Source organism: Phalacrocorax aristotelis, chromosome 13 (genome assembly GCF_949628215.1).
Source record: "Phalacrocorax aristotelis chromosome 13, bGulAri2.1, whole genome shotgun sequence".
Taxonomy (NCBI): Eukaryota; Metazoa; Chordata; class Aves; order Suliformes; family Phalacrocoracidae; genus Phalacrocorax; species Phalacrocorax aristotelis.
In genome coordinates this window covers 6,579,162-6,594,137 of record NC_134288.1, presented here as the reverse complement: position 1 = coordinate 6,594,137, position 14,976 = coordinate 6,579,162, and the positions used below count along the sequence as shown (strand labels likewise).

The 14,976-nt window shown below is 50.7% G+C and overlaps 1 protein-coding gene across 1 annotated transcript; it reads left to right on the top strand.

The window, feature by feature from the left end:
• The first annotated feature begins 325 nt into the window (after positions 1-325).
• On the top strand, positions 326-4,111 carry MAFB (MAF bZIP transcription factor B). Its single transcript, XM_075108563.1, has one exon. The coding sequence runs from the start codon at positions 1,059-1,061 to the stop codon at positions 1,992-1,994; it is 936 nt and encodes a 311-aa protein (XP_074964664.1). The 5' UTR covers positions 326-1,058; the 3' UTR covers positions 1,995-4,111.
• The last annotated feature ends 10,865 nt before the right edge of the window (positions 4,112-14,976 follow it).

The window sequence follows — 14,976 nt, the reverse complement described above, 5'->3', positions numbered from 1 at the left end:
GGGGTGGGGTATGCGTGTGTATAAATAAATAAATAAATCAATCAATCAAAGAGCGGGCGAGGGTGCGGGAAGGGGCCGTGCGGGATCGCCCGGAGGAGCGGGGCTGGGAGCGGCGGCCGCTCAGCTGGCGCTGCGGAGCTGTCACGGCGCGGCCCGCCCCTCCGCCGCCCCCCGCCCCTCCACCGCCCCCGCCGCCGCCGCCGCCGCCGCCGCCCGGCCCCGCCGCCCGCCCGGCCCCGCCGCCGCGCTGCCATTGGCGCGGCCGCCGCCGGCCCCGGCCCCCGCCGCGCTCTCGGCGGGCACGGCCGTATAAGAAGCCAAGGGGGGCTGCGCTGCGAATCACAGCTGCACAACGAGCGCTGGAGGCGGCAGCTACAGCGGAGACCTGGGTTTCTCTCGTCCCCCCTCTCCTCCTTTTTTTTTTTTTTTCCTCCTCCTTCCCCTCCTTCCTCCCCCGCTTCCCTCCCCTTCCCCTGCGCTGCCAGAGCCAGCGAAAACTCCCGTGCAAAGCCCAGCCACCGCCGCCAAATAGCCAGTGCGCTCCCCGGCCGCCTGCTCGGACTGGAAAGTTGCGGCAGACTCCGGTGCTCCGCTGCCGCGGGGAGAAGGCTCCGGACTTACAAAACCCAGAGGGGGGCACGGGCTAGACGTTTCGCACCGTCCTTCCTCTTCCTGCACAGACCCGAAGGCAGCATCTTTGTTTTGGTTTGCTTTTGCCCTTCCTGCTGCCGCTCCTTTCTCCTTGCGACCGGGTGTCCGAGCGCCGGGAGCTGCCGCAGCCCGCGGTGCGTCGCGAACGCTGCTACAAAAAGGCAGGACACGTCCAGGCGGCCCCGGGTGCCGGCTCGTCCTTGGCTTTGCTGCTCCGGGCTGAAGAAGCCCCAGAAGCCGGGAGAAGGAGGCGGCGGCGGCGGTGGAGGGGGAGCAGAGGAAAGGAAGCGAGAAAGCAAAGCCAAAGTTGATTTGGAATAAGGGAGCGCGGCCAGCCCTCTGCCAGGCTGCGCGCTGGAGTGAGGTCTCCAGCCCCCTCCGCCGGGAGAGGTGCCCGCAAGACAGCGATGGCCGGAGAGCTCAGCATCGGAGCCGAGCTGCCCACTAGCCCCCTGGCCATGGAGTATGTCAACGACTTCGACCTGATGAAGTTCGACGTGAAGAAGGAGCCCCTGGGCAGGAACGACCGCTCGGGCAGGCACTGCACCCGCCTGCAGCCCGCCGGCTCCGTCTCCTCCACCCCCATCAGCACCCCCTGCAGCTCCGTGCCCTCCTCGCCCAGCTTCAGCCCCACCGAGCAGAAGACCCACTTGGAGGACCTGTACTGGATGGCCAACAGCTACCAGCAGATGAACCCCGAGGCGCTGAACCTCACCCCAGAGGACGCTGTTGAAGCCCTCATTGGGTCCCACCAGGTGTCCCAGCAGCTGCAAGGCTTTGAGAGCTTCCGGGCCCACCACCACCACCATCACCACCATCACCAACACCACCACCAGTACCCTGCGGTCACTCACGAAGACCTGACCGGCAGCGGGCACCCTCACCACCACCACCACCATCACCACCAGGCCTCTCCCACTCCCTCCACCTCCTCCAGCTCCTCCCAGCAGCTCCAGAACTCGCACCAGCAGCATCCCCCCTCCAGCAGCGTGGAGGACCGGTTCTCGGATGACCAGCTGGTCTCCATGTCCGTGAGGGAGCTCAACAGGCACCTCCGAGGCTTCACCAAAGATGAGGTGATCCGCCTCAAGCAGAAGAGGAGGACCTTGAAGAACAGGGGCTATGCCCAGTCCTGCAGGTATAAACGTGTCCAGCAGAAACATCACCTGGAGAACGAAAAGACCCAGCTCATTCAGCAGGTGGAACAGCTCAAGCAAGAAGTGACCCGGCTCGCCAGAGAGAGAGACGCCTACAAGCTCAAGTGTGAGAAACTTGCCAGCAACGGCTTCAGAGAGGCTGGCTCCACCAGTGACAACCCGTCTTCCCCTGAGTTCTTCATGTGAGTGCTTAACAAAAATAATTAAAAAACAAACAAAAAAACCCCACCCCCCAAACCTGACCCCGTCACCTTCTCCCCCGCTCCCATCCTCCTCTGACATCTCCATCCATCTGTCTGCTTGACTAGAGAGAAAGAAGGAGAGCAAAATAGAGACTTGATTTTTTTTGCAGCATCCAGTCTTCTAGAGTAGCTGTGGGAAAAGTAGGCTGGGGGTGGGGACGGGAGAGGTAAAGTGCAACTTTTTGACTTTCGTTTGCGAGTTAGAGAGAGGGACAGAGGCAGAGGCAAAGGCAAAAAGGACAAGTGAAGCATTTTATAGATTGCTTGCTTGCAGAACGAGATGGACTTTAAGAGAATAATAATAAAAAAGGACAATGAACAAGCCATCTATAACATACTGCCTGCTTGGAAAGAGAGAGGACATATACAGCACCATCTCATGCACAATTTCCCTGCTTGGAAAAAGAGAATAAATAAAAAGGACAATATATGCAAACTCTTCATATATTGCCTGCTTTGAGAAATAAGTTACAGGACTCAGATGGGACGTTCAATCTAAGAAAGGAAAGAAAGAAAGAAAGAAAGAATGAATGAAAGAAAGAAAAAAAAACTCATCAGTTTTATTGCCTGCTTGATTATATAGAAAAATACGAAAATCTGCATTAAAAATATTAATCCTGCATGCTGGACATGTATGGTAATAATTTCTATTTTGTACCATTTTCTTGTTTAACTATAGCATGTTGATCATCGATCATAGATTTCTGTTGTTGTTTTGTTTCATCGATAAGAAAAGCATCACAAGTTATCAAAGTTTTTACTGCTTGTGCAGTTTTGTTCGTTGGTTTTGCTCTCTTATTTTCTTTTATGGTTGTTAGCTTGTAAATATCTGCTACTTCAAACCTCACAGGAGAGAAAAAAAAAAAAACAAAAACAAAATAACATTTCAGCAGGCTGGTTATACGGTTTGTTTGGTATTAAAGAGATACTTAAGGAAAAAGTTATGGGCATTTTGCATTAGAAAAAAAACCAACTTTGTATATCTGGTGCACTTTTAAGTTGTTTTGGTTTTTTTTTTTGTTTTTGTTTTAGTTTTCATTTTGGTTTTTGTTTGTTGGGGCAGAAGCAAAAACGCCTGAATGGCATTGACAAACCTAAACTTAACAGGGAAAAACTCTCATCGGTCACTAGAGCCTACTCCGTGCTTTAAAGTGGCAGCGAAGCTCTTTCCTTCAGGACATTTCCCAGCCTGGAGTGGTTAGGCTTGGCCATATAGTTTCCCTTCTGATTGTACACTCAGGAAGCGAAGGACGGACGAGATACCAGTTCCTTTTAAGAAACAACTGCCCCTTGATTTTCGGTAAATAAAGAAAAGAAAAAAAAAACCTCCTCCTGGTTACGAGTCAAGTTGCAATAGCAGCGAGGGCTCGGTGTCGCCACTGAAGTTAGGTTTCTCGATGGTAGCAGCAGATGAGTGGGCTGGAAAAGCATATAAAACTAAACCTTTTTTTTAAGAAGACATACTGCAACTTTTACGTGTATTCTTTTGCGATGATTTGTAATCTGCTTCTCTGCTTCCCTATGCAGCGAGTGAAAGTTTTAGCCAAAATTTATTTGCAGTTGTATAGTAGTAGTAGTTTGGAGTCTTATGGGTGTTTTTATTACTTTTTTTTTTTTCCTCCTGCAGGTCAGTAAAAGGATTTACGTTGCACTGACAAAAATACCAAAATGAAAACTTATTTTTTAGTTTCCTTTTAGGATAGCTGGCACTGCTGGCCGGATGCATTTTAAGTTTGTATTAGTTTATAAATTAACAGTAATAACAAGATTGTAATGAACAGCATGGTGCTTGCAGTTTTAAATATTGTGGATATTAGTCATGCATCAGAAAACGATCTTTGGTTTTTACTGATTCAACTGTGTTGAAATCAAAAACATTGCAGCAGCGGAAAAAAAATGTTTTTATTTCATGTAAAGTTCTGAAGGGATCAATTTCAAATCCTGCTTATGATATGAAAAATATTAAAAAACCTGGTCTATTGTAGTTTTATTCAGACTGGTTTCTGTTTTTGGTTATTAAAATTGTTTCCTATTTTGCTTATTAAAATCATTGAAATGGCATTTCTTGGAGAGGACCTGCTTCTCTGACGTCTCGTGTTCCGGGAGAGAAAAAAAAAAACAAACCACAAAAAAAAAGAACCACCCCAGAAGGGAAAGCCCTGGGCGGCTGCCGCCCCTCGCTGCGCCCTGCCTCGGCGGCCGCCCCGCTCCCCTCCGGACGCCCGGCGCGGGGGGTGCGGAGCTGCTTTGCCCACCCGGGAACGCCGCCGCACGCAGGGTAGGACCGCTCAGCCGTGCGCCCTCCTCCGCTTTGCCCACGCCTGGCCCGGGGCGGGGGGCGAGCATCGCCCCCCACTCCGCGCCGTGGGGCCGCCGGGAGCGGAGCGGCGGGAGCCCCACGGCGGGCCCGGTGCTGGCGGGGCGTCTCGCCCCGTCCCCCCGCCCCCGGGAGCCTCCGGTCTGAGCCACCCCCGGGCTGCCGGAGGGAGGAAACGCTAAGTGCAGGCACTTTTTTTCTTTTCCTTTTTATTTTTTTTGCATTAGAAAATGAGAGGACTTGGAGAAGTCTGTCCTTTCCTTTCCCCCGGGTCCTCTGGGATGCGGGCTGGCCATCCACTTTCCTCCTCTCCATCTGCACGTTCTATTTATTTCGGCTTTTTTCTTTTTATTTTCTTTAATTATTTTTTTTTAAAAGCATGAGCAAAGGGCAGTTTAGAAGACTCTTTAGATGTGTGTGGAGAAGGGGACAGGCCACCCCCCAGGGCTCAGCACCTCCAGAGACACCACCACCCATCAGCCGCTTTCAAGACAGACAGTCCCGCAGCTCCCTAAATTGCAGCCAGAGGAGGTTAGAATTCGGCCCCGCTCCTCGCCCGGGTGCGGGGAAGGGAGCCCCGCAGCCGGGCCGCAGCGTGCCTGGGAGCTGCTGCTCTGAGAGTGTGAAAACCGTGTCGAACTTTAAAATCCCTCTTTAAAATCAAAATCCAAGGCACCACACAACCAGAAATGATCGCCTCTCTGCCCCCTGCTCCTCTTCCCAGCAGCAGCAAGCTGCCTTTGCAGGGACAGCATAAGGCACGTTTGGAGAACAAAACGGTTAAGGACAAGAGTGTGGGAAAAAATTAAAAGCAAATACAATAACTTTAAAACAAAATCCCCTCTGAAATCCCAGCCGCATCCCTGCCTTGTCAGAGCCAGCTGGGCCAGCCGCTGGGCTGGGGGGGCTTGGAAGGGACCGGGGCCAGTCCCAGCCCCCCGGCTACATGAGTCAGGCCTGGAGAGGAGAACAAGCTCGTACCCTGCTGCCCTGCCAAGGGGGGACAGGAGTTTGCAGAGGAAAAGGATGAGAGCGCCTGGCTTTCCCTGTATAGCCTCCCCCTTTGCCAGTAAACGCTATGGCTGCAGAAAGCCTGAGAGGAATATTGTTTGTGGGAACTGCCACCGCATATTAATGTCCCCTCATGCATGCATTGAATAAATCACTAGGGCTAATTGAACAACAACAACAAAAAATAGGAAAAACAGGCCTTAGAAAAGCCCTCCAGCTTCCCACCGCGGAGCTGTGTCAGCGGCGGGGCAGCCCCGCGGCACGGCGAGGGCGGCCGCAGCGCCCGGTCCCGTTCCTGAGGTTGAATTTATCCCATTTACAAGAAAAGAAAAGAAAAAACCAAACGCAGCCAAGCAGCACCGCGGGCGACAGCGCGGGCTGGTGGGACCGGGACCCGCCGGCGCTGGGGGACGGGCCCGGCGGGACGGCGCGGAGCGGGCCCCGGGCGGTGGGCTGCCCTCCCTCCCGGGGGTCGGGCTGCCTTCCTCGGGCCGCCCCGGGGGCTTCGGACGGGGCCTCCGACATGTCGAGGGGGGCGAAAAACAACCCGCACTCGCGCTCGGCCCGGCCTGCGGCTGGGCAAGGCTCGGCACCGGCACCGGCACCGGCACCGGACACGGGCTGCCCGGGGCGGGGTCGGGGCCGGCAGGGCCTGCTGCCCCCCTGCCCGCCCCCACCCCCGGGGGGAGCCCCATGAGCGGACGGTGACCCCCTCCCAGCCTCGCTCGCCTATCGCCATCCCCGAGTAGCGACTTTGCTCTCTCGCCGTTCGTCGCTGATTCATAGAAGGGGTGTTGACCCAGGAGCTGGGGGCACAATGGAGAGCAGTTTCTTGAAGCGAAAGCACAAAAAGGGAACCCCCTCTTTTCCTCCCCGGGACCGGCCTGCGCGCGGGGTGCTCCCCCGGGTGCGGGGGGCCGTGCGGCTCAGCTCGGGGCCGCCCTCCGGGGCTCCCCGCTTTCCACCCGCAGCGCTGCGGGGAAGCTGCGTGTCAACAGCGGGTGATAAAGCATCTTCCCTCCCCAAAACCCTCTTCTTTCCCCTCTCCGGACGTGCTGCTTTGCCTGCGCGTCCTCTGCCCGTCCTTTGAGCCACTTTTCCCCACGCACATCCCGGCCGGGGGCTGGGGGCCCCTCCGCGCCCCGGAGGTGCGGTACCCCCGGGCAGCCCGGCCTCCCCCGGGGCTCGGAGGGGGCCGGGACGCTCCAAAGGCTGCCGCACATCGGGGCTCTGGCAGTCCCCACGAACGACACGGCTCGGAGGGGCCGAGCGCTGACCACCTCCCGCTCCGAAAACCTGCCAGCCGCCCCTGAGGCTCTCCGGAGCGAAGATGCTGCAAACCGCCTCCCAAAAAGCCCGGTGTAGGCAGGGAGCGGTCCCGACCCCGATCTGCTCCTTGCAGTCCCGGGGAGGATGGGGTCGGGGTGCCAGCGAGGTCCAGGACCGGGCCGCGCACCCCCGGCCGGAGCAGGGGGTCGGGGGCTCTGGGGTGTGCTGGGAGCAGAAGCGTGGGTGCCTTCACAGCCAGGAATGCGCGGGTGGGAGCCCCCCGAGAGCAGCACGGCGGGGGCCGGCTGGCTGCCCTGCACCCCCGGGGGATCTGGGGTGGGGCGGGGAAGAGCCCAAGGCTTGCACTGCCACATCGGGCTGCCGGACGGCGGTTCACGAGGTGATCTCAGTGTAGCGCAGGAGGAGGATTCCCTTCAGTGAAAAATCGTATTATTTTGTTTGATCTCGCTGTTTTGCAAGAGCTATTGCTAACAGCTGGAGCGAGATCTGCACCCCCCCCGCCGGGGCAGAGGTGACTGCCGGCTAAGGCTGCTCCCAGAATTAAACGAGACACTCAGACAGGAAACACAATTGGCACCCCCCCTCCATTTACTGTCACAAAACTTCGAGACTATCTCAGCCAACCGTTTAACAGACTCTTTTCAATATTCCCTTCCCTCCAGGAGAGTGTATAAAACTGATTGTCTTTAATTCCAAAACAGAGAAAAAGACTTTTTTGAACTAAAGATAGAAACATCGCTCTCAGAGTTTCCAGAGATGCTGAGCGCCGCTGCCGGCCGGCAGATGAGTGCTCGGTGCTGGGGTGGGCAGGCGAGATGTGTTATGAGGATGAGCCAGGGCTTGCGAGATAACTGTTCCCAGCTGCTTTAGGGCTTAATTTTTCTTTCTTTTTTCTTTTTCCCTTCCCTTCCCCACCCCCCCTCACCCCCCCCGCCCTTTCGGGCTGGCGCGGTGCCCGCCTGGCTCTAGCAGGCTGGTGGTGTCGGTGATTGACAGACCAAGGTCAGGGAAGCTCTTTCGGGGCGGTGGGTGTTAGGTTTCGGGGAGGACAGATAAAACATCTCCGGCGCTCGGGAGAGCCCCCTCCGGCTCCGCGGCCGCGCAGCCCCGTGCGCAGGCTCCGCGCCTCCCGCCTGCCGGCACGTCCTTCCCCGCCGCCGCTTCGGCTCCCGGGGGTGTCCCTCTTGTCTTCTTTCTTTTTTAAATTCTAAGTTTTGATCTTCTCCTTGCAGGATTGAAGGAGTACTTCCCTGCCATCGAGGGGGAGAAAGCTATTCTGCTCCTTATTTGGACAAGTTTCTGTTATGGTTTCTTTTTTTTTTTTTTTTTTTTTTAAATCATTATGTTTCACTCCATTAAGGTTACAGTAAATCTGAAGTTACGTGCGCACACACATACACACACACTCTAAATAGCTTATTGCATAATACTGTGTAGCGTGTTCAGTAATGTAGCATGCAGCGGTCTGATAGGATCCCACACTGGACTTTTGTTTTATGCAAGAAAGAGAAGGAGAAGAAGAAGGGGCGGGGGAGGGGGGGGGAAGGAAGCTTTCAAGTGCTGCCTTTTCTTGATTTTTAAATGGTGACTTTCAGTAGTGAATTCTGAACACAGCATGAGGTGCTGCAAAACGTTTTTTTGCTATTGCATCCAGAACAGGGAAGAGACAATTTATATTTGTGAACTGGTCCCGCGTGTTGTGGTGTGTGGAAGTTTTAGAAAACAGATTGTGCTGTGCTTGAGACCCAAGGTACTGCAAATCCTTTGCCTTAAACAGAATTGCTCCGATGGGGGCTTTTTGTATTTACAGGTTTGTCACAATATGGTTAGAATAAACACTGCACTAAAGAGGGAAAAACCCTATTCAACATAAAGAAAGAGACATGTTTTCCTGTCCCACGGAGGCTGCTATTAGGTTTTTAGAGATAGTTGTCCTCTGCCATGTTTTATTTCCCCTTTTAAAGTTTCACTGTTTGTCTTAAGGCACAGATTCAAAACACTGCATTTCCACTTTATACATGTGTTCTCTTAAAAGATTTGTTTAGATAAGGAAACCAATGCTAAGTGTTCTCACTTGAAAGAAATTCAATATATAGAATGATAAGCTGCTGCTAAAATGTATAAAAAACACTTAAATTAATAATAAGAACTTGTTCTGAGGCAAAATTCAATTTTACTTCCTATTATGCAATCTTTGCATGTAAAGTTGCTTTAATGCAAAATAGCAGCTCATCAAAAATTCTGTTTTATTGGTATCAAAAATTTATGATATCCTGAGGCATGAGGGGCAGAGAGCAAGGTAGGAAAGCTGTGTCCTTTTACCAAGTTTAGTGCTTTCTTTAAAGAAACATCTCAAACTTATTTCTCCCCCCTTCTTCCTCGTTTTTGGAGGCAGTGGGCGAAGGTTTATAACAGAGAAAACTCCTCCACTGACAATGTCACTGTGCAGCTCTAATACACCATTTTGTTAACTGTACCCTCTCTGCAGGCTCTCGCTTTCACTGCAGTACCGTGAGATACTAGGACATGTCCGCACAAATACAGAGATGGGGTTATTTCTAAACTCTGATGTTTTCGTTCAGTATTGCAATAATGCATATGTATTGCAAATATGTGTGCATCGTTTGTGCCTGTATTTGACTATCGAAGCTTGCCACCGCCCACCGATAAATTGTAGAGATCTGATTCTGCTCTAGCCTGGACTTCTCACTAATGAGACTTCATTTGTTTCCAGAAAGGTCCTCCTGGCTTTATAAAGGATATTAAACACTCAGTGACAAGGGCGTTGTGTTCAGTATGATTTTTTTCTGAAGTAAGCATGGCCAGGAATCAGTGCCAAGCACCTGAAATCTGCATTCATAAAAATAAACGATACTTACTCCTTCTTCACTCGAACTTCAAGCAGTTTATTAAAAGAGGCCTCTGACCTTCTACAGCAGGGGAAACCGAGGCTCTGAGAGGTGCAGTGACCTGGCCAAGGTGAGCTGCAGACTGATGGCAGGGCTCAGGCTGACAAGTCTCTCTTGCCTGTGCTGCCTCTCCTCCTGCCACTGCAGCTGGAAGCACCAGGCAAGATCACTGACTGCCAGGGATCGTGAGGGAGGAGAAGGCAGCACAAGCCCCTCTAATCCTGCGTTTTTATGGGTCCTGTCTTATTTACTGTTGAATGGAGCAGAAACTTTCCTGCTGGTTCAGGGGGACCATTCAGAAAAGAAATTATAGAGGGCAATAAACCTGCACCTTGGACTTCTGCTAACTGCTTCTTCCTTGCTTTTATGCACACAGGTCTCTGGATCTGCATTTTCCCCCAGTTTAAGGCAGCCAACAATTATAGGCAAAAGGCTTTTGAGTCTGAAATCTCTGCTCGTGTGATTCTAAAGGAAAGCTTTTACATTTTTCCTCAGTCTAGCCCCCATCTGTTATTGTCCAACGACATCCAGTTCCACATGTCATGTTAGTTCTAGTGCAATGCTACCATCAGCTCTAGCACTGAGCCATCCCGTGGTGGCTGAGGCTGATAAACACAGAGTGCATTCAGGACACCAGAAAGAGAGGACTGCTGAACTCCTTTTGACACAGGCCATCCTTATTTTTATGTCAGCCTTGACCCTTGGATCAAGCATTTTATTCTGGGTATTGCAGTGGCAACGCTACACTGGTCTGCGAGAGCATGTGCTGATCTCAAGGATTGGAAGAGCACAAATTCATTAGGTTCAGCATTGGTTTTGCGGACCGATAGCTTAACCCCCTCCACAGACGGATAAAAGGGATATCAAGGCTGTTAGCAGAAAATGGTTTTGGAAGGGTATTTCCAGGTCCTCACTTACCTAAAGTCATGCACCCAAAAAAGCAGGGTATTAAACAAATACCTGTGGGCCTCTGGGGCTATGTATAGGTGACTCATGCATAAGTCAGACAGACAGACAGGAATCATGATAATAACAATAAAAATTAAGAAATATCTGTTGCTCTCTGATTTGCAGTATTACCAGATCTCTCTCATGCAGGGATTTCTGTCCTGCTGCATGCAGACTTAAACCATGAGGTGACACAAAAGAAAAGAACCCTTTCCTGGTAACATTTAACAGCAGATAAGTTTAAATTTGAAACAAACAGATTTTATAGTCAAGGTACTCAGCTCCTCAATAGCTTGGATAAATTTTAAAACATAGCAGAGGTATCAGCTGGTCTCTGTTCTAGAATATAAACCCATTTGATTTCTATTAAATAAGTCTTGTGTCTTTTAAAAGAAGCCCTTCCCCATAATCTGTTTTCAATTGAACACTACAGTAAATATATTAAGATTACTGCATCACATTGTTTACAGATGAAACTGTTTAAAGGTGAAAATATTTTTGGTTTAAATCTTCTGTGTTTTAAAATGAAAGGCATTTCTGGAGTAGCTGCTGAAAAACAAAAATACCAAAAAAAAAAAAAAAAGTAAAAAGGAAGAAGGTAAAACATGGCACTGTGAGAGTTAAGCAAGGTCCTAGGATCCAAGTAAATATTTATATGAGTTCTCAAAGAGGGGAGAAAAATCTCAATATAACCAAAATATAAATCACAGTGCTTTATGTTAGCTGTCAAATTATTCTAGCCCCTGCATTCCAGTACTTGCTCTACTGGTAATGTCACATACAGTATGTGGGCTTATGCCTTGGTGCAGGTTTGGCAGGTAATTAAAGTCAGTTGCATGGAGGTTTACACAGACTCCCTCCGATCCACTGCCAGACAAATAACCTGTGATAGCCACTAGTGTGCAAAACTATATGGGAGCAGGGATTTTCACAAGCAGGGGAGAAAATCCTGACTCGGGTGTGCTGTTCCCTGCCTTGTCTGCAGCGTGGGTTAACTCTTTGGTGCCTCTGTAGCTCATTGCCCTTTGCAGAGGCAATGAAAACTGGGTAGTGGCAGAATCAGCAGCCGGGCATTTGTCAGAGGACAAAAATAATAATAAAAACAAGCCCTGAGGGCCACTAGCCCTCGGGTCAGGTTTGCCTGCATTCTTGTCCTGGGGGAGTCTATTCTTGCTTGAAAGTCTGGGTGATTTAGTCTTTCTGCTTTGTCCTGGCTCTGTATATGGGAGACTGCAGTCACGACAGAGTGAATTATTTCCAACAGCTTCACAATGCAGCCTGTTCTCCAACCTGGAGACCCCCAGCTCCCTCCTTAGGAGGCAGCCTGCAAATGATGCCAAGGGCTTGTGTCTCATGGTCCTCGATGAAACTCTCTCATAAAAGAGAACCAGAAACAAACTCTGTGGCTCGGGCCCCTGTCCACTTTCATCTGCTCATTTGACTCCCTTGTGTGAGTGGGTGGGAAGGGAGGTTTTCAAATACACCTTGCGTTTTGCTTTTCCTGTCATAGGTGTTCCCCTTTTGGTGGGGAGGATCTTTGCACTGGGAGGCACCTGCACGTCTCCTGCTCTCTGTAGGAAACGGGTGCAGGGCTGCAGGTTCTGGGCTGGGAACAGGACTTGCGTGAAGCCACACCTGTGTGGATGCAACCTCGGTGTCAGGGAGCTATGCCAGCACTGACACCACCACCGTGTGACACCCTCTTATTTAACCACAGAATTAGCATGGCACCAAGATGACGGGTTATTGCCCTCCAGCTCTCTCCCCATGCAAGACGTCATTCCTACCTCCAGCCAGTAAAGACAGAAGCTGGGGGCAAAGAGTAAATCCTTACCCATACGGGTTGCATTTCATTGCCTTTCGATGGAGGATTCCAGACGGGAAGTCAAGCTGTAACAGGGACACCCATCTGCAGGGATAACCCCACCACTAGCATCGTTTCACAGGGGCTAGTGAACAACCACCATCTGTTTAGCTGCCATCCATTCCCCTAGACGTGAGAGTACCCATTCAGATTCATTTAACCAGTCTCTCATGCTAATGTCTGTCTACCTCCTTTCTTATCTTCTAGTCATATACAAAATCAGGGGGCAAGGGCCTTCCTGAATTAGCCCAGATTTCTGTTACTCATCTTGGGAAATGCTGGGTTGAATCCCGACTCTAAGGGAAAAAAACCCTCCCAAAATCCAAAGCAAGCGGAGATCAGCTTTTGGAATCACTTAGGGCCATTTATCTGCCCTAATCAAACAGGGATTTGTCTGCCTGATAGGAGTTTAGATAAAGTTTTCAGCAATTTGCAGTAATTAAATGTGAAAGGGGAAGAAGCAGAGGGTTTCCAGGCAACATGCTGTAGAAGGGGAGTTTTGGAGGAAGGCAGAGAACCCCTTGTTAAACATCTGCCAGCCTGCATGGTAGGTAGCAGTGATTTCCCTGTTCTTACGGAGTTCCCCCCTCCTCTTGACTCCCTGCAAAGATGTTCTCCACCTCCTGCTGCTCAAGTCAGCCAGAGGAGAGAGAAAATCCCTGGAGAGCAGGAGAATATTTTCTGAAACAAGATATTACCTCTGATTACAACAAGTGACAGGTATTAAAAAGAAAAAAAGTCCCAAGGAAAGACACTATCACCTCCCCCATAGGACTTTGCTCCCATGTCAGAATTATGCAAGCTAGAGCACAGTGCAACACTCAGTATATTCAAGATAGTTGTCAAGAGCAAAGTATAAACATTTCCAGCAAATGCACTTAATAGAAGTTTGTTTGCCAAGTGCTGCAGCCTCCTTTCTTGGTTATGGTGAGGAAAAGGCCTTTTTCACTATGTGGGGGAAAAAACCCTCCCCCAATTAAAAAAAATCCTAACCCTTTGAATGTAAAGCTTTTTGTAGCTTTTTGCCTTGTTACCCATCAGCTCTAGCAGCAATATACCCAAAGCCTACTGCAGTGCCCCCATCACGTACTCCTTTTTACAAGCATTAGCTGTGAGAGAAGGGCCCCATTCACAGAGGGGCCTGAACCGACCAGCAAATGGATGTGGTGAGTGAACCCGCAACTGTGATCCAAAGGGGATGCAGAAGAAACGGAATGGAGTCCCTGATGTGCATAAAACATGGTGACATTCCTGGGAGAACAGAGTCCGTGGGAATTTGGCCATTGGACTTTGTTGGGGCTAGAGTTTTGCCCCAGCTTCCAAGAGGGGTGAGGTGCCTTCTGCCAGGAGATAGCCGAACACAGGGAAGAGATACACTGCAGCAGCAATTAAGCTATAATCAGTATCTGCCTTTGCTTGAATCACTTTGCTCCACCCTGAACATGCAGTACAGCAGGGCTGAAAGCTCCTCCAGCCAAGAACTTGGGACTCCAGGGAAGGGGTGTGTTTGTTCTCCTTCTGAACTACTTCATTCCAAAAGCAACCACAGTTGTCTTGAGCTACTGTCACCAGTTCAATATGCCTCTAGCAGGAAACAGAAGATTTCTGTGAATGAAAAAGTCCTGAAGAGGATGGTTCTGTTTTAATTAACTAATGTACTCTATAGATCCATGCTCTTTCCTTGAAGTCTCAGTTGGTTTCTTTAATTGCTGTTCTCAGTGACACAGCTTGATTCTTCCTCTCCGGACTGCACTTGCCATTTCCCAGGGCGCTCTCACTGAGAACGCCCACAAGAGCCCTCTCTCGTAGCTGGAGTGCGGGAGGAGCTGCTTCCCATTAGGGAACCTGCTGATGACTCCAAGATGACTACAGACAACCCTCCCTGACCACGTCCCTCCATGCACCCACACGATAGAAATGTTGGCTGGAAAGGAGCGCTGGAAGTCTCTCATCCAACCTCCCACTCAAAGCAGGATTGGTGCCAACACTAGATCAGGTCAGCCATGGCTTTGCCTCAAGAAGTCTTGAAAACCTCCATGGGTGGAGATCCCACCACCTCTCTGGGTATCTGTTCCACCCACATTCTGCTAATTCTGTTTCTAGGAACTTACCCATCTCCAAAGCAACTCTAGCCTACCAGCAGGACAACGGCTTCAAGATGTTTTGCAATACACCCCACCCCCTGCCCTTCAAGGACCTGATGACCTAGAAACACACAAGAAGTTGAACACCTATTATGGAAACTAGGAACATTAAGTCTTCTGTTTAGATCCTCAAAATCCCCACCAGTCTGTTCCTCAAGCTTACAGGCTGGAGGCACCTGCAATATTAGCAGTAAAGTTCTCGAGGCCTCTGAAGTTCTGCTCCTGGGACGGCCAGAAGCAGCTTGCTGCCTATCTCAAGCTTAGGTCTAATTCACATACATGAAAATGAGATATTATTCTGCCTCTCCTGGCTTAAGGCTCAGTTTGCTAGGGTGTTCTCAGAGCTCTCCCATCAGATCTACCCGACGGTGCAGGAGGATTTATGTACTGAGTCTGTACGTAGCGTCCTGCCCATTCTCCTATACATGCGTGCTTGCAACCTC